At 38.1% G+C, this 26,951-nt stretch overlaps 1 protein-coding gene across 1 annotated transcript in view; it reads right to left on the bottom strand.

Moving 5' to 3' along the window:
• THSD7A (thrombospondin type 1 domain containing 7A) overlaps positions 1-26,951 on the bottom strand; it is a 181,662-nt gene that overhangs the window by 45,797 nt on the left and 108,914 nt on the right. The window contains exons 9-13 of the mRNA XM_069860390.1: positions 20,202-20,436; positions 17,034-17,149; positions 14,512-14,644; positions 9,756-9,859; positions 1,018-1,212 (exon numbers count right to left, since the gene is read on the bottom strand). Coding sequence (XP_069716491.1) covers positions 1,018-1,212; positions 9,756-9,859; positions 14,512-14,644; positions 17,034-17,149; positions 20,202-20,436 — 783 coding nt within the window. The remainder of the gene's footprint in view (positions 1-1,017; positions 1,213-9,755; positions 9,860-14,511; positions 14,645-17,033; positions 17,150-20,201; positions 20,437-26,951) is intronic.

The following is a 26,951-nucleotide window of genomic DNA, read 5'->3' as shown; positions in this document are numbered from 1 at the left end:
TTTTACTAAAAAGAAAAAAATCAAACTTCTTTCAGATTGAAAGTTATTTGAACATGATATGAACATGATGAGTTTTCCTTCCCCAGAACAAAGCAAAGTTATTTTGGACTTCTCTGAGTGCCTCATACTACCTACGTCATGTTGAAGAGCTCAAATTCTATGGCCTTTTACACCGTTAAGCCAATCAGTTAGTGTTTGAGAATTATATCCTTTTTGATCCTCACTGAATTGTCCAACTTCTGCCTGAAAAATATCAGTCAAATAAAGTCGAAGCAAAAAAAAGGTCTTGAAAAATATTTTCACGTTTTAAGCTGTAACTCAGAGAAATTGCTCGAAAGATTGTAACCACAAAGCTCTGCCCCTTATATTTGTTAAATCCTTAGCACAAATAAATAATCTCAAGGATTCAATTCTGTACAAATGACAAACTATAAAGCAGCAACCTTCCTTACCTCTTTGTGCACAGAAGCAGGCTACAGAATCAGGATTTGGAAAAAAACACGATATAACAACCTTTTAAATACCAAACAATTACGCCTCCTTTTGGTGAAAAGATAACTCAGGGTTCAACAAAAAATGCAGGTAATGATTTTTTTTATTTTATTTCCCTGGACTGGATCAGAGAGCTGGTTATTTATGCTGCTTTACCTGTTTCCTCTCCCTGGTACTACAGCCAATTCTGACTTGCTTGTCACAAAAAGAAATGGTCTTATTTGCCTATCATTATGTGTGCTCCATTTAGAAGAAATTCTGGCCTCTTCTGCTCTCGTATCTTCTATCTAGCCACTTCCCCATGATCAAAAGTCTGATGCATAAAGCAGGAGTTTGTTCTTCTGAGGGGTTACTTTTTTGTTCCACCAACCCTATCTAGACCATGACAGTGACATTGGGTCTGCTTTCTGCTGTGATGACAAATGCAGCTTGCTTGTCAGAGAGGGACCTAAGAACAACGCAGATTTTAATCAGAATAGTAGCAATAATTAATAAAAGTTTTATTATTTTTCTTGTTACTCTTACCAACAAGAGTGCGTTTTCTTGTCCTGACTCCTCCACAGTCCCCATTACAGGAAGAAAACCTTGACCAGTTTGTAAACTGACAGTCATCTTGGCAGGGAATCTGGCACGTCTGTGTTAAGGATGGTAATGGGCCAGCATATTTAAGGCACTCACTGATGTCAGCCTGTCCCCCATCTTGTCTGCGACAAGTAATTGCTGGAAGCAAAAAAGGATGGAGTTTAATTCAGCATTTTTTTTCAATAATGTCTCTATTCAGTTTAGTAAGTCTAAAATATTCTACTACAAAATCACATTGAAAGCCCAGTATAGCAATACAACAACTTAATATTTGCAGTCAGTTATATTTTGAATGAACACAGTTGACATTTCTGACTTCTCTGAGATTCTGTTTAAATTTCTATTTATCAGAATTTACCATGAAAAAGTACATCTTACAGACAACTGAAAATATTGTAAAGGTTGCACCATGTTCTCCACACCTTTCACATTATCATTTTTCCTATAGATATAGCCTATAATTCAGACATTAAAAAAAAATTTCAGTGCCATTTTAAGTGGCTGAATACTGTATAAGCTATAGTGTTGTATTAGCAGCATATAGTTCAGAAAAAGGGACAGACATACAATTTAGAAATATATTTAAGTTCTGGAAACCACTTAACCACCCACAACAGTATTGCTGCCTGTTGTTCTTCAACAATTTTTAATCTTGAAAAAGGGTCAAAGGACAAAGCATGTCTGCTAGGGATGGAATATCAGCCTTTAGGGGTACAACGCTTTATAACAGGATAGACATGTCCTGAATGAAAGCATTTCATAGAAGAAAAAGAAAGTTTCTTAAGAAAACTTCAGGTGGCACAAAAAGAAGTGGGAACATAATGATTTACAGATAATAGGGCTGTCTCATTAATACAGTCTTTAACAATATTCTATTATTACTCTTCATGAATGATTTGCTTTAATATGGTTACTTACCTATTATTCTAATCTAAGCCTCAGTAAATCTTATTTCCTTGCCCAAGACAACACAAAAGTTACTATACAGTAACAAAATTGGAAACTTCTAGTTGTTTGTTTACACAATAGAATCATATTTATGCTTCTTGGCACCAGATAGTATACAATATATGCAGTATTTTATAATGACTGTGACAGTAATTTGGGTCAACAACTGTGGCTGTAACATTGCATCCAAACACAATATAGCTTTCTGTATACATATAAGGCAATATCATGTTATATATTACACTCCACTCCATAATTTAAACATAACACTTCAATTGTACTGACAATAATCGTCCTATTGGTATGTGAATTGAAAAAAAAATTGTATGTTTCACTAACCGAACTATTAAGGCATAATCAACTGCAATGGCTGCAGAAAAATGCAGTTTGAATGGCGAGTTTCGAAATAAAGCCTGAAAACTGGCTACGAGTGGCTACCTCCTCCTTGACGAAGAAGGAAAAATACTTCAGGATACATATTTCTTTTTTTTTTTTTAAGTTATTGTAAGGTAATTGTAAAGGTTTAGCAACCTATGACTTCTGAAAAAAAGCTTTTTTGTCTGACAGTTGTAATCTATATTTCTATATCATGATGACTCTAGGAAGCTGAACTTGATAACCTATATGGTTCATTTCAAGCCTCTGTGCCTACTAAAACATATCTAAAGGTCCCAAATGAATTAGTTTTGCAACATGTTTGTGGTAAAAAAACTGCAAAAGAGAGGGCATGTGGCGTGTTACAGAGACACTAAGCAAACAGCTTCCCTGATCCCTGACTGTTCTTTGGAGCAGGGCTGCCAGCGCTGTTTGTAATAGGCTCAGGACTGCATTAAGTTGTGCTTACTGGGGTACTGACCAGATGTACATTGTCTAATACACTTATTGTGTCAAATCCTGTTATTAGTACAGTTTGCAAAAGGAAACCCTCTTTTAACCTTTCAGATATTATGATTCAATGAGCAAACCCAAATATCTAAAAACTGAAAATCCATCCAACTATTTTAAGGATGTGTTCAACTATGCCTCCCATAGGATTTCTGAAATTACACAACTGTTTTGGAGAAATACAAGTCAAACTAGTATCTTCCAATACTACTCCTAGCCAAGGGCTAGAAGACAGTCCACTGATTAACTCAGTAAATTTGAATAACCTTCTTCAAAAGTTTAATACCTATTTTAGATACTGCCTCTCTATCCAGTCCTTTAATAGGTCATAAACATTGTCCATTGAAGAACATTCTTTTTTCTAGCTAAACTGAGGTTTTCTAAAGCCAATATTAATCCCCCATCTTTCTTCCTCATTAAATATTAATCCGTGGGCAGATACGCACTCTGTCAGAATTCTTTTCAGACTCATATTAGTGCATTTAATTTACATCAAACAGAAACAGGTGAGAAGCTCCCCTGAGGATTAACACTTTGGGGTTTTTTTCCAGATTAACTGTCACTTGTACTGAAGTAATTAAAGCAGGTAAACCCTCCATTCTTGAGACCTAAATATTTCTTCTTAATAACAACACAAATTAGAGGACAGCTCAGCATACTAAATCAATTCCTGAATCTTAAATTTTCACACTGCTTTGTCCATAACTATTCATGTTACTTCTAGTTGACAAGACCTAGATAACTCCCTGCATATTCCATTTACCTGATGTTATTCTACAGATTCAAGTATCAATTTGAAAGGTTTGTATTCCTTGCGACTGTCAAAGAGTGGGTATTTTTCCATTTCTTAAAGCAGGGATTTTGAACACCGCATATATTCCATTAATACATTATTTCAGCCACGTATATGTCTTGCTTGACATCTGAATTGCTCTTATTGTTAGCATAGCTGCTTTTTCCACTCAAAAACTGATCTGGGAAAACTATCCTCTGCCTCTCCGATCAATCCCATGGTTCTTTAATTATATTCTGTAAAAGTCACTGAATGATAATTAACTAACTATACAGAGAAGTGTCTTCAACTCATATAAAGCCGTGCAGTACCAGACTAATTGTTTTGCCTGTACAGCCATGTTATATTTATTACAGACATTAGCAGTAAGGGGAAAGGGCATAGTTGTACTGTTACTGAATTAAGCTCAAGTAATTATTAAGTGAAAACATAAAATTGGAGTAGAGCTAACAAAATAATAGAATTTAGCATGGAAACCATTCACTTACAATACTGTTCTGGCATTTAAGAATTATTATCTTCCACAAGAAAGGTGTGAAATAAACAGCAGTCTAAATTTTCTAGACAAGGGATTTTGATGTAATTAAAAACTTAATTTGATAACATTGTTTCCACCAAGCCATAAGGGACTACAGGGTAATATATTTGTTGTTGGCATAATGAAATACTAAGACTGTACTTTTTATTATGTGGGGATTAATATAAATACCACCCAGTGTTACTATCATATTTGAGTAAGATTTCACTGAGATGTGAGATTCAAAGACTTCTACATCTAGAAATTAAGGTACTTTATAAATGAAAGTGCTCTATGTCCTTTGTTTTACAACACACTTGTGATACCATTTTTTTCAGTTCTTAAGTACTTTTAACAACAGAATTATTCTATATAATTTCTAGAAAGGAAATAATTATTTGAGTACACTAACTTCTCTGACATCTTCTACCAATGCTGATTGATATTATTTCATCTATGTTTATCTCTTTTTCTGTGGGACTCAGCAGACTAGATACTGCATGATGAAATGTTTCTATCATGCAGTATAATAATCAGGAGCATATGCCAATAAAATTGCGAAAATACAATCCTGAGCATTCTTTATGAGCCAAAGAGAACAGCAATGTGTTTCTGTTGAATAAAATTCTTTGGAGATTTTGGCTTTTTTTTTTTTTGTCAATGAAAAAATAATTTCTTGTGTAAATGCTGCTCTGGAGCATTGTTGTCCAAATTCTTATTCCAGTACAAAATCTGAAGCTGCTGGTTGTCCTCTGCAGTGACTAAAATATGAAACAAGCAATAGAGTATTCTAATCTGTTAAGTCTCAGTGATGTTAAAATAGTTTATAGCTCCATGAAGGAGCAGCAGTCCTTCACAATTTTGTTTGCCTGTGCTTTCAATGAAGGCATGAAACCCCTAGAGGAGAAAACCTCTTCACCCCCATAAGCAATGCCCAAAGAGGGAGGCTGCTATCCCTGTTTAGTCACAGTAAAAAGAAAGGGCTTTTGACTACTATCCCTGCGGCTTAAACAAGCCTGTAAGCCCTCCTTGTGTGCCCATGGCCACCCTGTGAAATCTCCTCCAATTCCCTGACTCCACTGTCTTTCAAATAACTCTACATACACCCCACAAATTAAGAATAGTGAGAGCTTGGGATCAGCTCTTTAATAATGAACAATTCCCAGGAACATCACGTACAGCTGTTCAGATATTTTCTCTGACAACCAGGTCACTTCAACTTCTGCTTGAATTTTACAAATAACCTTCCTCTTGCTATTATAGAATACACTGACAGATTTCACAATTTGCATCCCACTTCTCCAACAAAATTCTGAGGAAAATTTATGGTGGCAAGGACTGCAGGCTGTTCATCCTTTTGCAAATCTTTTTTCGGTCATTGGGATACCCCTTGCCATGTGCACCCATCCATACAAATCATGATGTGATTAGGCTATTGCAGTTTGAGCACTCAAGCTTCTCATCTGCTACACGGCCTCTTCACTGGCATTGGGATGCAGTTCAACAAGCCCTACGTAAATCTGCAGAGACTATTAGCAAAACAAGCCTTTTAGTAAGTAAGTTTCTTAGGCTTTCCTCTACAATTCAAAAGGGATATGAACTGTATTTTTAGGTTCCTTCAGAAGCCAGTGGAGCTGAGGTTTACTGACAGATTTTTTAAGATGTGAGCATAGTAACACAAAAATTCTCTTAGCACACCTACCTGGAGCAGGTTTCTCTCATAGTGAGTTTTACAGCACGCGTCCCTATCAAATACTAGTAGCTTGGCTTTACTAAGCATTCACTATTTTCTAGGGTTTGTATTTTTGTTGTTATTTTGTATTTGCCAAACAATGTGCCTCTCCCTCCTGGGTTTCAGGTGACTAATCAAGAGATCTGGTCAATTTACTTCTGTTAATTGAAAAACAGATTATGAAAATTAACATAACATAAATGCCCTTGAAGTAAAATGCAGCTTTTCTCTACGTTTTCTGTTGCTACTGGATAGGGGTCAAAAGGAAGTTTCAGACTCCCTGAAGATGCACATATATTATCTTCTCTTGAGGGTTCTGAACAGGAGACAGTTAAAAGTCTTAAGTTACCGCATTTTGTAATACATTCCGACCCCAATCATCCACTCTTAAAAGGCATTTTACAAGTAATACAACTGCAAAGTTTCATTCATCATAGAAATTCAATACAACTGTCATGACTATCTGACCTGTTCAAATAAGGTTAATGACTACAACAATGAATTTACTGCTCAGGCATTAAATACTATGTTTCTGCGCTTAGATTTAGATATAAATAGCTGTCCATCATCTGCATGACTAATTAAGAAAAGTTTTTTCTTTAAAACATCTAAGCCCCCCATCCTTAAAACAAACCCAAAAAAATACCAAATCCATTTATTCTCTGCTTTGACCCTAGTTCTATTTTTGTGACATGTTCATTTAAACTGACATGATTTATAACAAAACCTTCACTGTATAAGGCAGCCAGAAACAGTTGCCTTGAACAATGAATCACAATTCCAAACTTCATGATTCATCTGAGTATCTCTTCTGCCAAGGAAGATCAAAGTGATGCAAAAGCTGAAGAATGGAATGTAAAAAGCAAAGCTGTGATACAAGCAAGGCATGCATATGCTCTAGTTACTCAGTCAGACACCTAACCAGTCATTTTTAATAATGTCTAACTTTTTTTCCCTTCAGATTTAATTATCTTTCTAACATAATTCGGGCAGGGCAGAGCTAATAAATGTGTAATCAGATATGCCCTTACCCTGGTGTACATTCCTATTCTTTCTTATTTAACATATTTGCCAATATGCTACATGTTACAGTGTGTATAGGCAATCAGATCAGAAACAGAACAAGCAAATAGCATTGGCAACATCCCCTTGCACTGAAAAAGTGGAACGGAGAACTGTTCATACATACAAGAATGCAATTAGTTCCTCTGAAAAGTATCTATACAAAATGAAAGGACAGTCCACAGAAATCCAAAGGGCTGAAATTACTTTTATAAGATTACTGTTTCACTATGTCATCAAAAGTATACTGCTACAAGCAGATGAATGAATGTGTGATTTCTGCATTCATGAGCATCAGAGAGTTGAGACGTAACACTTTTTCAATTGAAAAAGAAATTCTGCTATGTCTGCATTTTCAGAGCCTGGTAAACATTTGTATATAAACCATCATCAAACAGTTAAATGATCTGTACAAAATATTTTTATTCCAGTATCACATTATAAATACAGTATCAAAATGTTATACCAAATGGATTTCGTATTTCAGTATTTCGCATTTCCTGATTTTGATGCAGTTAAAAAGACTTGCATAGTAGAAGCTCAGCCTTTTCTGCATTTATATGACATGATAACCTTATACTACCAATTGACCATACTACACTGGAGAGCTACTTCCATTATACGTGCTTGTAGCAACAAGACTACAGCTTGAATATATCATCCTTTGCAAGATCAAAGTCTGTGTAGTACCTGAGGGAAATTCTTCCAATCTGTTTTACCAAATTTGAAAATAATGCCCAGTAATTCCGAAATAGCGTATTACTCTGCACGTGTGTGTGTACACAATTGAAATTACAGTTTAAATAAAGGAAACTGTCATGATGTAGAAGAATAATAAAAATCAATCTGCATGCAGTACAGTTATCCATCTACATTTATTAACTGACTTGAAAGCAAAGTTAAGAGCTTTAGGTACTAGCATGCAAGAAGACATTTTATACTACCTGAACTCCTACTGTGAAAGACAGAAATCTTATTTTCTCACTGTGTAATCTCAATGCATCCCCCAGAGTTACTAGGAATAGATTATATTAGTGATAGTCCTTTGAAAGAACTACCACAGCCAGAAACCTTTTGTATTAGCAGGCAATACCTTCAATTTTCATTTTGTGGTAAGTCATAAATAGAACTCCTATACACTTTCTGAGTAAGTGGTAGAAGTTACTAGCTTAAGATTTAGTCTGTGACTTTAAGTACACCATAATCTCATTAAATACTGCAAGGAAGTTAATGACCAGAATATTTCACTTCTGCAGACAGCAGGGTCCTTGCTCAGGAATTCCACAATCTGCTGAGCCTGTATTTTAATGGATAGCCAATGGTTTTAATGGATAGGAATTAGCACTTGGAAAAGACAAAACAAAAAACTTCTTGGGATTCAGGGTTGGCTAGTCATTCAAAGTATTTCAATTACCATAACACAGTAAGTAGGAACTGCAAATATTTTCATACCTTCTCCTGACTATACTTAACAGTCACACAAGTACATTTCTGTTAAACTCAAAACTGACTACAAAAACAAGTGACAGTAAAGATGGATAACAATGCTAAAATTATTTGTTATAAAATGGAAACAGCGGAAAAAGGTCTGAATCACCGGGCTCAAAGGGTCAGGGGTTTTGAACCAGCGGCTGGTTAAGAGCACTGCATCTCACTGGTTAATTCCAGGGGCAATTCTGGTTAGCATCTTTAACAACCTATAAAGAAAGCATCCTCAGCAGGTTTGGGAACAACACCAGTTTGAAAGGAGGAGTCAATATCTACTTAGAGGCCAGGGCTGCCATTCAGAGGATCTTGACAGCCTGGAGAAACGGACTGGCATTGAGCTTTAACAGTGTAAATACAAAGTCCTGTATCTCTCCCACTGCTCTCTACAACTACTTAATTTGAGGGTATAGGAAAGAGAGAGCCAGACTGTTCTCATAGAGAGACAGTGTAAGGATAAAGGGCCACAGACATAAATTAAAGAGAGGGAAATCTTGGCTTTGATATTAGGAAAGAAAAAAAAAAAGCAATCCTAGGCTGGACAAGCATTGAAGCAGATGCCCAGACAGACTGTAGGATCTCCACTCTGGGCAATACTCCAAACATGCTGAGACACGGCCCTGAGCAAACTGCTCTAGTATGGGTGGGATTTAACTTTGAAACTGTCCCTGCTTGAGTGGAAGGCTGGACCAACGGACCTCCAGATCATCCTTCCAATTCAAAATTATTGTCGGGTTCTCCAATCCTAAATTTTCAAGCAAACACAGGGAGCTAAAGTTTTATATTCAGTCTAATGAATATACCCATAAACATATCTTTACATCCTCACCACATAAAAAATGTCACATTTTCACAGGTGAATTTACACAACCTTTTTCAGAACAAAAAAGGTATGTACAGTCATGCATCCCTTTCCTTTTTTCTCCCTTCTTTTTGAAAACATACTTTCCAAAAATACCTCTGCAAACTTGCTTTGGCCAAGGATGGTGAAATAAACTGAACAAACAATAATAGAATTAGTCACTAATGTGGTATCTATACCTAAAAAAAAATTAGTCCTGTTGTTTTATGAATAAAAATTTGCCAAATACTGGTTAAGATGCACCCTACAATACTAGCGTTCAGTAATTTCCTTTGCTAATGCACATAATGACAGATAAAATTAATGTTAGCTTATAATGACTAAAATTTTAGACATTTCCCACATCAGTGCATCTATCAATTTATGGGGAATATATGACAGAAAAAAAGGTTCTAACCTCTTGCTTGTAGCCCAGGTCCACAAGTCTCTTGTGCTCCTGGACTATCTTGGCGCACGTACCACGGTACTAGCTGGCACCTGCGCCACTTGTGGGTCTTCCACCTAAAGTGAGGGGAGAAATAATCAATTACAAACAAGCCATTTAAACTTGTAGCAATCAAAGCTGAGACAGCACAAGTGCTAGCCAGTGTTAGAAACCGCTGTAAGCTATTGCTTATTATTACTAACTGGTCACAGCTAGATCACAACAAACATAACTATTTTAAACTTTTCCGTCTTTCATAGAAGCATAGAATGGTTTGGGGTGGAAGGGACCTTAAACATCACCTAGTTCCAACCCCACTGCCATGGCAGGGACACTTTCCACTGGATCAGGCTGCTCATAGCCTCATCCAACCTGCTCTTAAACACTTTCAGGAATGGAGCAGAGCAGAGCAGAGGGGCAGAATCACCTCCCTCAACCTGTTGGTCACACTTCTTTTGATGCAGCCCAGGATACAGGTCATTCAACAGCATCCCCAAGTCCTTCTCTTCAAGGATTTCAAAGTACAAATTTACATTAACAGTACCTAATAAATACACAGTGAACACAAACCACAATATGAGGATTATACATTAATACAAAGCATTAATACACTTATACAAGAGGTGAGAAAGAAATTTCAAAAAAGAATACTATACAAAATAATAAAATGACGTGACTTGAATACTCATTTAAAAGAACTCCTTTGAAAGTATTCCTATCTGAGCATGCTCAGAGTATTCTACCAGCCAACAAAATGACAGAATAGGATTTGAAAAGTGGATTTAGCAAAGTGATACTAACAACTCATAAAACCAACACAGACCCATTAAGTAAGGGCGAGTTTTAAGGCGAGTCCAGTGATAAGATTCCTGGGTTGATTTCTTGTTCACATAGTACTGGGAGCATCTTTTGGCAATAAACACTGTCACATATAGGTGTTAGTGCATTTCTTTCTCTTTTCCTTCTTTCCTCTTCCCCAGGTCTTCTCCTCCCTTAGGCATGACTTGCAACACAACAAATGGAGTAATTCTGCCTTGCTTAAAGCAGAAACAAGTCTAGGAGTTACAGATGAAGATGAGGTCAGATAGGCTGTTTTAAGATTTTTGTTTTGTTTTCCGAAATTTGCAATAATATGGTTACAAGGGTAAAGTTTTCACAATGAACAAATTCCTTTGCTAAGCTTCATTGTCTGAACACCAAAAGGAGAATTCAGGAGCAGAAAAGGACCCCAGCTACAGCAAAGCATTAGGACAGTGGGTTTAAATGACTGTGAGGGTGCCTTAGGCAATCCCAGAGCACCTGAGGTCTCAGGTAGCTGAATGTGCAGGCAACCAAGAAGTCCAAGACAATGTGAACATAGGCCCAGACCGTATCAAAATAAAACACTGACAAAAGAGCTTGCAAGAACACTTTGATAAGAAATGCAAGATTTTGCTACTTAAATTATTCAATCATTAATATAAACTGCTGCAAACCTTTGAAAAAGTTCCCTTCTAGTGTTGCAGAATACCCCTTAAATTTAATAAATCCAGGCAAGTCTGATTATTGTCACAACTCTGAAATAATCCACAGTTGTCTGAATTACTCAGAGTGTGTGTGAAAAATCTATATTCATGGGGAAAATCTATATTCACGGCTCCTGTCATCAGCTGCCCTCACGTCTAAAACTGTCTGAATGGCTTAGAGCTCTAATTTCATTGTAACCTTCCTCTGCAGGCAAGCATCTAAACTAAAGCATGAACCAACCCCAGTGTGTGAATCCACCTCTCAAAGTGTGTGTAGGTCACTAAGATTTTAAAGGGAAATACACAGAAAATATTTCTAGTATTAGTTCGTGTCATGAAATTTAGATTACCTCACCTACCACTCCCTAGCAACCCTTCTGCTCAGCACATTACCATGCACTAGTTCTGGTAAAACTTGATATTGAAGATATTAAAGAGATGAAGCACAGACAGCATTTTAAAAGATTCTGATATTGACCAGAAAAAGTTCTCAAGCTATATTTCTCTGATTTTTGAGGTACTGATTTTGGTAGCTTACCAATCCTGTCCTTTCACATCTTTCTGTTACATACAGTGTGATCTCCCAATGAATTTGCAAAGATGATTCTTACCAGATGATGAAAGAAACACTTATGGCTGAAATATGCCTAAATTTTATTTACACCAATACAACAGAGAGGATTTGCATGAGAAGTAGCAGTTGCTCTTCTCTAGCCACTGGAGAAACAGAAAACTGGCTTCCAGTTCAAACATATTAATCTGGAAAAAATATCTCTTTTTTTTTTTTTTTAAATTTTGACAAGTATATCCAACCAACTGCATCAGATTGTTGTGAACTTCGTATTAACAACAAGAATCTTGCAATACATATAGACTTTCCCTTGCCACTCAGATACTACAAAACTGCCAGAAAATTTTCTTAGGCAGTTACGGTGGAGATTCTCAGCTGTTGGGAAGTCCTCATCATTCTCTGGTGAAGATTCGGTCAACACTGACATTTTTGCATGTTAGGCATTATATTAACTATATGGACTATCTCAGGGCTGAAAGGGATGGAAAGATGGAGGACACAGTGCATGGCATAGCATGGCAGCAGAATTCATTTCTCCTGAACAGATGAGGATGCATTTCAACGCTTTTGATCATTTAGAAAAAAAGATATATTTTTTTAAATAATATAGAATTTCAAAATAGTTGCAGAGAGAGATCTATCCCGGAAAGTAATTCTTAGTAGTTTGCATGTTTCCGCAAAGGGACTGGAACACAATGAACTAGTGATTCACTACAGGTCTAACAGAGTATAAATGTCTATTCTGAGACCTTGATTTAGAATCACAGAATCGTTAGGGTTGGAAGGGACCTTAAAGATCTTCTAGTTCCAAACCCCCTGCTATGGGCAGGGACATCCCTCTAGAACAGGTTGACCAAGGCCCAATCCAACCTGGCCTTGAACACCTCCAGGGATGACGCATCCACAACTTCCCTTGGCAACCTGTTCCAGTGTCTCACCACTCTCATGGTGAAGAAATTCTTCCTAATGTCTAGTCTAAATCTGCCCCTCTCCAGTTTATATCCATTCCCCCTCATCCTATCACCACAAGCCTTTGTGAATAGTCCCTCTCCAGCTCTCTAGTAGCCCCTTTCAGGTACAGGAAGGTCACTATAAGTTCTCCTCTGAGCCTTCTCTTCTCCAGGCCGAACAAGCCCAACTCTCTCAGCCTGTCCTCATATGGAAGGTGCTCCAGCCTTTGGATCATCTTTGTAGCCCTCCTCTGGACTCGTTCCAACAGCTCCATGTCCTTCTTATGTTGAGGATTCCAGAACTGGACAGAGTACTCCAGATGAGGTCTCACAAGAGAGGTATGGAGGAGCAGAATCACTTCCCTCAACCTGCTGGACACAATTTTTTTGATGCAGCCCAAGACACAGTTGGCCATTTGGGCTGTAAGCGCACATTGCCGGCTCATGTCGAGCTTCTCATCGAACAGCACCCCCAAGTTCTTCTCTGCAGGATGGCTCTCAAATCACATCATCCCCCCACTGTGCACTGAAAACAGGGATTGCCCCAACCCAGGTGTAGGACCTTGCACTTGGCCTTGTTGAACCTCCTGAGGTTCTCACAGCCCCACTTCTCCAGCCAGTGCAGGTCCCTCTGGATGACATCCCGTCCTTCCAGTGTGGCAACTACACCACTCAGCTTGGTGTCATCTGCAAACTTGCTGATTTAGCTCCGTACCCTGTATTTCACAGAATCATAGAATCATAGAATAACCAGGTTGGAAGAGACCCACCGGATCAGGGAGTCCAACCATTCCTATCAAACACTAAACCATGCCCCTTAGCACCTCGTCCACCCGTGCCTTAAACACCTCCAGGGAACGTGACTCAACGCCCCCCCGGGCAGCCTCTGCCAGTGCCCAATGACCCTTTCTGTGAAGAATTTTTTCCTAATGTCCAGCCTAAACCTCCCCTGGCGGAGCTTGAGGCCATTCCCTCTCGTCCTGTCCCCTGTCCCTTGGGAGAAGAGCCCAGCTCCCTCCTCTCCACAACCTCCTTTCAGGTAGTTGTAGAGAGCAGTGAGGTCTCCCCTCAGCCTCCTCTTCTCCAGGCTAAACACCCCCAGCTCTCTCAGCCGTTCCTCATAAGGCCTGTTCTCCAGCCCCCTCACCAGCTTCGTTGCTCTTCTCTGGACTCGCTCCAGAGCCTCAACATCCTTCTTGTGGGGAGGGGCCCAGAACTGAACACAGGATTCGAGGAGCGGTCTCACCAGTGCCGAGTACAGAGGGAGAAGAACCTCCCTGGACGTGCTGGTCACGCCTTTTCTGATCCAAGCCAAGATGCCATTGGCCTTCTTGGCCACCTGGGCCACTGCTGGCTCATGTTCAGTCGGCTGTGAATCAACACCCCCAGGTCCCTCTCCTCCAGGCAGCTTTCTAGACAGACTTCTCCTAGTCTGTAGCACTGCATAGGGTTGTTATGCCCCAAGTGCAGAACCTGGCATTTGGCCTTGATAAACCTCATGCCATTGGACTCTGCCCAGCGGTCCAGCCTGTTCAGATCCCTTTGCAGAGCCTCCCTACCCTCCAGCAGATCAGCAGATTACCCTCCAGCAGAATAAGTGGAATAATAATTCCACTTCTTAAGAAGTGGAATTCAACAAAGTCTTGAGGTAGTACAAGTTGAACAAAATCGCAGCTGAGCTGTCACTGGTTGTTTTAGATTACCTGTAGCTGTGGCAGATGGGAGAAGCTTCACACTCCTTTTCCTCGAACAAAGAATCTGGGCACTCACGACCACCGTTGGCGGGAAGCTGTATGATGACTCGGTGACGGGACTGCTTCTTTACTGTGACACTCCCTGCAAAGAGTAAAAGAATTTTTTTCTCCTGCTACTACATAGGGATGACAGTAATTAGGGGGAAAATAAGATTTAACATAACAGGTATTTGAGTCAGTTGTTATAATATTGACACGCTGTTTTGTCCAAAAGCAGAAAATGAAGCCTAATTTCAGATAACGGCCAGGAAGCAGAGCTAAACAGAAAGAAACAGTAGCAATACTGAACAAATTAATATATAGATGAAGTGAACACACAGTTAAAGTGAACAAAAATTAAACCAGCCCAGTATGCTGCTACACTTCACAGTTTCAAAGAGTAAATTTGCCCTAATCATCTGCATGCAAAACCAGAAATGGAAATTAATGGAAAGAAATTATTATATTTCACAATTTTTCCACTCAATAAGTGATTCAATGAGAAAATCCACTTGCTTTCTGCTTATTTCCACAGCCAGGAATATATTAATTTACTGTCTTGGTTCTCTCCAGGATGGGCTTTAATACCACTCCCTATACCATCGTTTCCCACCTGGGACTAGCATTATCCTATATAGATACACAAAAAATATTCCAAAAGAGCATGCATTACATTTTAATGTGAAGTTTTATTTCCCACTCTGGAATTAATTTACAGTTTGCAGTTTTTAATTATTATAGCCATTAATTATTAACGATACAGTAAATAGTTCATGTAGGAATTTTGATTCCATTCATCTTCAGGCAGAAAATTAAGAGAAAGCACACAAATTTATATTAATTCTGTAGCAATACCTTATACACAAATATTGTTAGACAAAAAACTTGGAATTTTTTTTCTTTTTTTCCAGAGAGCTGTAGCACGGACATTTGGCTGACTGAGTTGATATCAGCTTCAGGGGGGGTTATTACAGCAGCTGCAGCTTGTCTGAACACAAAAGCATGCTGGACTACTGCCAAGCAATTGTAATTAGGAGCAAGCACTAGGAGAATCCCAGCGGTGGCTCTCCACCACCTGGCTGCCTTTCAATGCAGAGGAAACCCTCCACTCCTGAGTCAGTCAGCTCCAAGAGATGCCAAGAGCTGGCACAATGGACAAAACAGACACGCAGCCCATCCAAGCTGCTGACCAGCTTGCTGACACAAATGGGCAAAATCCATGAAATAAAAATTGTTCGTGTAGTATAAAAACATTTTGGCTCACTGAATAGGTAAAGGGCCCATACTGGCTCACAAAGGCATTGCTTTTTAGCAACATACATTCTAGTTTGTAATCGGTATTTGTGAAGATATGGTCCTTGCATCAAAACCTTTCTTAAACCCACAGAAATAAAAACAGAAAAGGATGGTATTTTTTTCCAAGATGCCAACAATAGTATTTCAGAAAAAAACCAAACATTAACAGTACTGTAAAATAACACAGTAGTTCATAATGAATAACTATTATTATATATTATTATAATTATTATTATAGAGTCAGATTCAATGGACTTAATTCACTGTCCTTTTTTCAAAGGTTATAAATTTAATCTTCTTATTGCCTTTTTTATTTGTTAGAATACACTAAGCATTAACAGGAATTACTTTATGCTTGTGTCCTTTATAAGGCATAAAGAATTGGCCATGACATTTGAAGTGCATATATTTGATGTAACAATATCTTACATTCTGATAATATGGTAGCTGTGAGCAATCACCGCATCCCACACAGGGATTAGCACCCTATGGAACTCAGAGTATTACAGACTCTGTATTACAGACTATGTCTGTAATAATACAAATTATAAAAGTACCTCCTATTAAGCTTAAAAGAGAAAAAAGAAATAAGGCAGAAAAATATAGTTGATATTAAGCCATTTATCACTTTAACTTTATGCATGATTTCAGTGTAATAAAAATTCAAGGGAGCCCTGCAGTGTTTTTAAGAGCTTTTCCAAGCGTATTAAAGTGGTATTGCAATGTATGTTTAAGTCAGACTATTCATATCAAATTAAATTCTCCCAATTTTTATTAACTTTCCATCCATTTTCCTTGGAGTAGAAGAGACAAGACAAAAAATTACACAAATACAGGTCTATCTATCTACCTCCTGCTATATAGAGCCTCAGGTATCCTGTTGAGAAGCAAATGTATATATTATGTGTCTGCTCTGTGACTAGTTATCTCTTTATCAGTGAGAGATGCAAATGGTAGTTGGTAACAAAAAAATAGGCAAAATAGTGAAAAAGACTCCAAATGGATGCTTACAGAAAATTTATAGAAATAACTATTTTTTCAGAAAAATAACTACATCCTCCTTACAGTTGCTCTACTAGCTACTACATGCTTTCTGTCAGAGAGATGTGTATAAGTATTCTGCAAAAAGTGACTACTAGTCTAATTCTTTTTTTTTTCTAACAATCTATCTACTGGCACACAACAGATAAAATTACCTTCTTGACATGAAGAAGGACACAATGTCCAGTCACTGAATGGAGTCACAATACAGTCCTTTCTACAGGGAAGCAGACAAGGCCTCACTGTTTCTGGTCGAAGGCTTTCAGGGCATCTGAAAAAACCGTGAAAACGAAGCATTATCAAATAAGCAATCATTCTGCAGCGAAGTAGTGAATCATAAGGGGTACCAAATGCCTGCAGGTACACAAGGAGTGCTAGTTGACCAGAATTTACCAGGACTGAGCTGAGAAATAAGAACTGTTGGAACTTCAATATATTTGGTGGAAGCAATTCAAAACCAGTGCATTCTACAACTGGCAATTTAACTACAAAAAAAACCATGATTCCTCACTCACCATTACAGATTCTGAATTTTGAGCATTATTTCCGAGCTTCCAAATGATTATGAAGAAAAGCCATGTAGTTTAGTGTAGCAAATTACATTTCTAGCTCTTAATAAATTTACCAGAAACACAAACTCTGGAAGGAGGCTAACTAACATTGCTTAACTAGAAACAAATAAGTATAAGCTAGCCATGATTATGACAGAAACCAGAAAAAAGTTTGAAACTGACAGATCAATGATACTGTGAAAGACTGTCAGAAAGTACCAAAAACCTTGCTTGTTTTAGGAAGAGGCTTGATAAGCATATAAAGGGATTATTGGACTGCCACATATGGGACTCCTTAACTCATGTCATTTTCCTCCATTGAGTATTACTTATTTTTCATCAAGGACAAACAACTCTCTCTGCTGCAGTATTTGTCCTCAGAATGATGCAATAAGCCTCGCAGAAGTACTGCAAATCTTTAAAATAATTTCAAAATTAATATTGCCCTAAAAGTGCACATGATGTGGATTGTCCAGGGATTACATAAAGTGGTAAGAAAAATATCACATTTATATTTTAGAGCTTTTGGCTCATTGCAGAAAAACGTTGCTATGACTAGCTTTTCCTCTTGTGGCTTCTGGGCATCTTGGACCAGTATTTGGAGTAGATCAGCTGGGGAATGATTGCTTGATGAGGTATCTTTCTTGCCAGGCTGAAGGGAGCACAGGCAATTTTAGTGGTAAACTACTGAGAAAGTGTAGTCTCCACTGTTAGTGAAGAACTACCCCTGCGTCAACGTGGAAGAAGCACAGTGTCTCACTCTCAGTATGGGAGGAGAAAAGTGAAGGAAAGCTGAGCTGAAGGAATGTATTCTTCAACAGTAACACCTGCTAGCTCATGATTTCCATTGATGTCTCTGCATTTTCTTGTCAATTCACATAGAATTCTCAGAGTATGATCCATTACTGTGAACTAGCACTAGCTTCTTCGTGTCCTTTTATAATGACATCTCCACACATTCTCTTTTTTTCCCTTAAAGTACTGATGTGAAAGACCATGAAATATTATATGCATAGCAACATGAAACTTCATCATCTGTCTGTAAACTCTCTACATTTTTTAAGTAAAATTGTTCCTTGTTTCTATGTGATTCATAAATTTAGGTTAGGTATACATGGTCAGGTACACTTTAAAAAAAATCTGCCACCAATCCTATACATTGACTACACTTGCAGAAATTTTCTCTAAGGTTAAAATTTAAAATGCTTCTGAAAAGTATTGAACATTGGCTTACTAATGGCTTTGTCCTTAGAACACAACAGAAATTATAAGCATACAAAAACGTCTGAATCATACATATTCACTGTTTCATTAAGAACTTCATCTTTCAGAAGCACTGAACATTACAATTCCTCTTCAGATCTTTGGCAAGGCAATTAGTTCAATTAGAACACAATTTCTATCTTTTATACTGTTTGTATTTAGCACATGTGGCTTAAAGCAAAGTATTGATTTTTTTGCAGTCCTTACTCAAGGTCAAATTAAACAGAAGAGATACAAACTGAAGTCTGTAACTTGTGAGGTAGATAAGGCAAATAATATTGATTGTATCATACCACAGCAATCCTTTTCATTAAGGGGAGTTTAAAACAAGGTTCCTATTTACATTTTCATGTCAAACGTCTTGTTCTTTAAAAATGATTTAGTGATTTTAATGGGACAATTTGAAGGACCAAGCAAGTTTGGTTTTTTTTCATTTCACAGGATTCATTTGCAACACAACAAAACAGCCCTCCTCTCAAAAATTTCAGGACAAATCAAAGACAGAGACATTAACAGCAGATTTAAAAAGGAAGACAAATGATTACAGGATTTTTTTAAAATGTAAAATGAATACCAAATAAAAGATATAATCGTATCATGACCGAACAGAATAGAAACTTATTGCAGATACATAACAATTGATATCACTGAATGTGCTGGTATTATTCCCCATATTTAAGGCAAATTAGGAGTGAGTCTACTTCTGATTAACAGCAAATGGTAGTCACCACGCAAATATTTACTGCAAGAATAGTTGCCTCGTGAACTTTCTTTGTTCTCAGCTCTTCCACCTTTGCATCTCTCCTTACTGGGATATATTCATAGACTGCCAAGCTATATGAAATTATCAAATGCATTTTTCTAGTGGCTAATTTGTATTTAACCCTGGTCATATATCAAACTGCAAAATTAAATCATTGGGCCAAAAGGATCTCTTAGAAAAAGATGAATGTGGGGATAAAAAAACCTCACAAAATTCCTCAAAATATTGTTCACAGTAATGTATCAAATTAATGTACTGTCAGAGCTGTACTACACTTGACTGCCTCAATTTACTTCTGAGAAGATGCACTTACATGAGTATTATTATGTTGGGACTTGGAGCAGTATTTTTGCACGGAACTGCACTAATCCCTGTAATGCAATGCTTGCGTGGAGGTACCACAAGGATCTTGGAAATGTTGCTGCACTCACACAGCACACATGCCTCAAGATTTTACCTGGACTCAATCTGATGGTGGCAAGAAGCCAACTGGATTTAGCAGTCTGCCAGTCAGCTATCAGCAAAATCACCACTGTTAATATCATCCATAAAAATAAATAGTGAGAAAGGTATTTTATAGTACTTCTGTATCTTCAGTTTTGTATTTTTAAGAGATTAATTGTTCCCTCATGAGAACACAAAGATGGCGATCTTTTTGTCTTTGCATGCAGTCATCGGTGCTGTAAATATAGAGGAATAAAACCAAAGATAATGACAGCATGAAGATATTTTTTAAAGATTTTTACTTTTTTGGGCCCACTTGTCCCACGTTGACTCTCACACAGATTACTTTCCTTGTCTGCATCCCCACGGAACAGGTGGCCTCTCCATTCCAGCTGGCAGAGGAGTTGAAAGCAGAGACAGATGAATCCTCTATGCACTGTCCCCAAAGGCCAGTCTGCCAATGATACACAGTGCAAGAATGTTCATTACAGCTGCGTGTTTCCTGTAGGGCACTACTGTTTGGGCACTGTATTCCTCCTGGAACAACACAACAGGGCAAACCTTCACACAGTGGAAGAAAATTGCTTTAAAAAGTGTTTCATTAAAAAAACTAAAAACAAACACAACACTTTGAAATATTATTAGTTATACATTATAACTTTGATTACTTGGAAGAAAAGTTCTTCCTTTTCCCTCCTTTTCATGTGCCCAGTATGGACTTCAGTCAGCAGACTATACAGAACACAATGTACATTGACAGTAAATGTAAAAGTGTACAATAAGGATGCAAAAATAATCATAACTTCTATTACACATGAATGTGCTTAGAGTAACCTGCAGCCTTTAGAATCATAGAATCATAGAATAACCAGGTTGGAAGAGACCCACCGGATCATCGAGTCCAACCATTCCTATCAAACACTAACCCATGTCCCTCAGCACCTCGTCCACCCGGCCCTTAAACCCCTCCAGGGAAGGTGACTCAACCCCCTCCCTGGGCAGCCTCTGCCAGGGACCAATCACCCTTTCTGTGAAAAATTTTTTCCTAATGTCCAGCCTGACCCTCCCCTGGCGGAGCTTGAGGCCATTCCCTCTCGTCCTGTCCCCTGTCACTTGGGAGAAGAGGCCAGCTCCCTCCTCTCCACAACCTCCTTTCAGGGAGTTGTAGAGAGAATTCTCTAAAAGAGACTACAAGAGATCACATATGGAGGTATGAAGGCTCTAGGCAGAAGAAACAGTTAAATATTTTAGTCATATGTGTGTAGAGACCACACAGACCAATTACAAAGATTTTTGGCGTTCTTGTCCTAGTCCCCAGTGTATATTTGTAATTATCAAAGAGGATGGCACAGCTCGCAATTTCAGGTCCAGATTGAGATAACAAAGGCTGTTGCAGGTAAAGATTAAAATGCATTTGCGTGTTAATAATTGTGAAGAAAAGCTTAAATAATGCTATCTTTGTTGTGCCCTGTTTCAGATAGTATGTTCAGTTTCTTGTATTCAAACCTTTCAAAGATAATCTGGCCTCCCAATCCGCTACAAGTAAAGAAGATGTCTTTTCCTAGGCTACTAGATGTATAGCCCTGAGAAGAGACAGAATGTCTGCTAGGTCTCTGGTGTCACTACATACACAGAATCTAGATTTAAGAACTACTTTAAATATTCATAATCTACACAGGAACAATAGGACTCCTATCTCCAGATGAGGCAAAGCCAGAGGAAACCTAAGTAACATTCTAGTCTTTCCTAAAGACAGGAACAGTAAGAAAGAAAACCAAAAGAAGAGCATTTTATTAGTTACTGCAAATGAGCTATACTTCGCTTTTCACTGGAAAGAAAAATGTATGCTCAGACCAAGCACATTATCAGAGAGCATATCAGCCTTTCTATCTAATGAAAGAAACAATGGATACTTCAAGTATTCCGACAAAAGTAAGTGAAATGTCACAAACAGTGAAAATACTTTAAATCCCAAGCTGATTTTGTGGAAAGTCTCGATCTTCAGCAAATGTGAGGAAAAGGCCATTCTAGTGAAACCACAGGACAAAATCCAAATCCTCAAATTGTTTCTGTAGACTTCTGACTTTCGGCTAAAAATATTGATGCAACCAAGCAACAGTAAACATTATATTAACTGAGATGTCATGCCAGAAATGAGCTAATCATAAACTTTGCAAAGGGGGATTAGAAAAACCTAAAAACATGAGACTATAATTAAACAATGATCAAAAGGGAATTGGTTGTGGCTCAGAATATATGCAACTCCAGATTACCAGATTTGCTTTAGGATTATGTCAACATGGAAAATCCCAAAGACAAAACATGTCATATACATTTACCTAAAAAATAAGGCAGATAAAAAAATTAAATGGTATAACAAAATAATGTTTATGTAATATGTTTTAAAAAGTTATTCTAGCAGCTTCCTTCAGGAAATAAAAATATCTTCCAGCTAAGAAGAGCAGATAGGAATATAAGCAAGGAAATTAGGAAAGTGAGTGCATTTTAAAAAAGAAAAAAAAATCAAAGATAATAAAGTCACAAATTATTTGGCATGCAAAAGAAAATGGATCCACATGAGGACTCGAGACATGTTCCCCCTTTTAAGGGTTAAAAAAATAAGAACTTAGAAGAAAGAAGCAAGCTTACTAAATTGTTAGCTTAAGAAGAAACACAAGGGAAATATTTAAACAAATTCATAAATTAAGGGGGGATGTGTGCGAAGGAATGCTTCCACAGGAATGGATTTCATAACCATCAGTTCATAAGGCATTTGAAAACCAAGTGACAACTTAGATTTAGTTTTGACAGCTACGCAAGAACGTATATTCGGGAAAAAATGAGAGTGACATTGACTTGCAAATGAGAAACACTGGGGCATTAATGTCAGCAGCTCCGTGGGAATCTAGTTCCGTTCAGGTGAAACCAGTAATTAAAAAAAACTATGTTAAGAAAGAATAAAATTTCGAAATAATGTTACTGAAATATAAAACAATTGTCCCTAGTACTAAATCTTTGTAATACTAAGAAATATACAGTTTATTTATAAATCAGTTCAGCCTTCTCTCAAGGAAAAGAGAATTCCCTTGTGCTCCCTCATATTAAAACAGGTACAGAGAACAAGTTGGAAAACTAGCAGTTAGAGGTACCCTTTTTAACATTTGCATAGGGGTAACAAGATCAGGGCTGTTCGACTTTAAGACCATTACACCAAAAGAGAACATTTTTGATAGGAGCACAAAAATTAAAGACTATCACAGAAAAAAACCCCCAAACATTTGATTTTATTAGAATAAATGAAAAAGGGACATACAATAGGAAGTACATTTTATATAATAAGTGATAACTGTAAATAACTGTGTGGTGGTACCAAAAAATAATAACTTCAAAGTAAAAAGAAGAGTTGGAGCTGAAGCCTTTCATATTGCTTTTTTTGGTAGAGGCAAACCTCAGCTAGCTTTACAGAGGGACTTGCATATTATTCATAAAAACATAGAGATATGAGATTAGTTTCCGTGAACAGTTCAATAGAATTGTCATACATGTAGACTGCTTTTCTGTCTGATTTGGAGCTAGTAACAGGTAAGACATCTCGCTCTAGGACATTCAAAGATTGGATTTTACGTCTTTTCCATGACACTGTCTTGATAACTTCCAAGTTTCAAAACATTAAACATTTTTTAAAGTATTTAGTATCATTTAAATTATTTGTTTTGATGTCACTCATTTTACAAATGCACATAATTTTATAGATGCATTTCAAAATAGCTGGAATAATCATAAAGTTTGAGAAAAGAGATGCAACTGAAACACCTCTTCTAATCTGGAGTGTGATTACTCATTTCTTTGCCATAGGAATGAGGAACACAGCTGCCCTTCCCAAAGACAGACATGGTCAGTACATGCAGACCACAAGCATTAGAGCCAAGACTGCCCCGATGGTGCAGATCTCCTGTTCCTGTTCTGCAGACATCCACGCTTCCTCACCAGATTCATGTCAATTATACAAACCAAACAGATCTGTCCAATAATACACAACAGTGCAGGAGTTAGGGCACACACACGGGAGCTGAGAAGTCTATCCTTAAGCCCTTTCTCAAACAGGATTGAACCCCAGACCTCACACTCCAGGCAGCAATTTGAACTGAGGGGCTCCTGAGAAAAAGAGGAAGGAAAGCAACATCCTCTCCCCAGGCTCTCCTTCACAAGTAGGTGCCAGAACACTTTGTAACTCTAGCCTGAAAATTCAGGTTCCCCAACTCTAAATTCCAGTTGAAATTAGTTAAAGCTAATGAAAATCCCTGTCTTCCGCAAAACTGATCCTATGGTGATTAACTGATATGCTGGGAAAACAATTACGCAGTTCTATGTTTTCAGATTTAATCACCAATCACTGTTATTTCAAGCCAGGAAAACATAAAAATTAAAAAAAACACCACAAGTGAACAAAACAAGTATAAGAAGAGTAAATACATCAAAAAGCCCTAAGTATAACTACTGTTTTGCAACTATGAAGACAAAGAGCACAGGGATTTTAACAGGAATAAAATTTTAAAGCATATCAACCACAATTTGTCTAGAGTTGAGGAGAAACTTTTTTGATCAAGCTTTTCCTTACATGTGCAGTAAATCAATCATGCAGATGTGTGAGACGTATGAGCTATTGGTTCCTGTCAAACAGAATACCTGATGAGATGGACAACTGATATTCTGTACTTTAAACTCAGTGATTTTTAATAGTCTGTGATATATCAGGTCACACTAAATAGTTTTTCTGGCATTATGCCTTGCTAATCTATGAACATACAGTAGCCATAGTAAGACACTGCGATGCATATGCATCCCTGCCCTAGCAGAATATTTCAAACAAAATTGGCCTTCACTATCATTTTATTAAATCAAGTTTTTTAACCAGGTTACTTTCTTCTTTGCATTTGACTTGTGGATTTTTGGGATGGTTTTGATCTTTACTTTCAAAAATCAGTATCAAATTTTACTGATAAATCTTACTGATCAAATTTTACTGATAAAATTTGGAATGTATCCACAACATTACTGTTACGCTGTATGACACTGATTTGGTCAATAAATTTGTGTCAATCAATGGCAGTGTATAATCAATCTGCATATCTACTATTTACTAAAAAAAATTTAGGCTTATTTAGTACTTTTTACTCTCTGGTTATGGCCTATGTAAAGAAGTCTTATTGCTTATTACTAATTATATAAGATTTATTGTAAGCAGGAAACTAAAAATTAACAGAAACATTAAACAAAAATAAAACAAAGACTAGACAAACCCTACATTCAACAGAGATATGCTGAGCTACATATGATGCCTTTACTAGACTTATGCAGAATAACTGTATGATGTACCAGATAACATCATTATGTCCTTTGCTGTCACTTTATATTTTGAGACAGTGACTTCCCTGAATTTCTTACTATACCATGAAGATGTATTTGACAGTGACACAAATGTGTTACCTCTATAGGCAGGCTCACAGACAGGCAAATTTATAAATCACTTCATGTTTCAAACATTCAAGCTGAGGACAATGATCTCAGGAAATATATAAAAAATGGTTATTGTGACACCAGTTTCCACATGGAGTCATCTCACAAACCACAGAAAGTCTTTATCTTGAGGGAAGAGACTCCCCCCCGTCTCCACTGAGAGATATTTTTATATGAAAATCAATAAGCCCATCCCAGATATGCATAACTACACTGTGCCTGAGGTTATACAGTGTACGGTTTCCAACACAGAGGAGGTGTTGTACTGAATGAGGAAATGCTGATGAGAGGACACATGGCTGAGGTCAGCTCCTGGCTCAAGCTGAAATCAGAATGGAGCTAGCGGGACAGATGTATCCCAGAGCTCATTAGAAAACACTGTTACTCCTGTAAATTACATATGGCTTCAATTTTTCCTGTGAAGCTATTCTTGTCACTAAGGAATAATTTTACTGCTACTGAATTATTCCTATTCTAAGTCACCCAAGAAAATTGATTATACTGTGGCTGTTTCCTGGTGGCCAGTTATGCTAACTTGATGGTTTCTTCAAACCAATTCAGGAGCATAGATAGCTGCGAACTAGAAGAAAAATCAGGTCTTAAGTGTGAAATGACATAGTTCTATCACAGACAGTCATCTATGTGGCGGATGTGCTGGCCAAACCCCTTTCCATCATCTTCCAACAGTCCTGGAAGACTGGGGAAGTCCCACTGGACTGGAGGCTGATGTTGTGCCCATCTACAAAAAGGGCCGCAGGGAGGATCCAGGAAACTACAGGCCTGTCAGTCTGACCTCAGTGCCAGGGAAAGTCATGGAGCAGGTGATCTTGAGTGCTATCATGAAGCACATGCAAGAGAACCGGGTGATCAGGCCCAGTCAACACAGGTTCACAAAAGGCAGGTCTTGCCAGACTAACCTGATCGCCTTCTATGACAAAGTGACTCGGCTGCTGGACAAGGGAAAGGCTGTGGATGCATCTTCCTGGACTTCAGCAAAGCCTTTGACACAGTTTCTCACAGCATTCTGCTTGAGAAACTGTCAGCCTCTGGCCTGGCCAGGCGCACGCTCTCCTGGGTGGAAAACTGGTTGGATGGCCGGGCCCAGAGAGTGGTGGGAAATGGTGTGAAATCCAGCTGGAGGCCAGCGACAAGTGGGGTTCCCCAGGGCTCAGTGCTGGGTCCAGCCCTGTTCAGTGTCTTCATCAATGACCTGGATGAAGGCATCGAGTGCACCCTTAGCAAGTTTGCGGACGACACTAAGCTGGGTGGAAGTGTTGATCTGCTGGAGGGTCGGGAGGCTCCAAAGGGATCTGAACAGGCTGGACTGCTGGGCAGAGTCCAATGGCATGAGGTTTAACAAGGCCAAATGCTGGGTCCTGCACTTGGGGCACAACAACCCTGTGCAGTGCTACAGACTGGGAGAAGTCTGTCTAGAAAGCTGCCTGGAGGAGAGGGACCTGGGTGTGTTGGTTGACAGCGACTGAACATGAGCCAGCAGTGTGCCCAGGTGGCCAAGAAGGCCAATGGCATCTTGG

The sequence above is a fragment of the Phaenicophaeus curvirostris genome, chromosome 6 (genome assembly GCF_032191515.1).
Source record: "Phaenicophaeus curvirostris isolate KB17595 chromosome 6, BPBGC_Pcur_1.0, whole genome shotgun sequence".
NCBI lineage: Eukaryota > Metazoa > Chordata > Aves > Cuculiformes > Cuculidae > Phaenicophaeus > Phaenicophaeus curvirostris.
The sequence above is the reverse complement of the archived record's forward strand: the minus strand, read 5'-3'. Positions and strand labels throughout refer to the sequence as shown.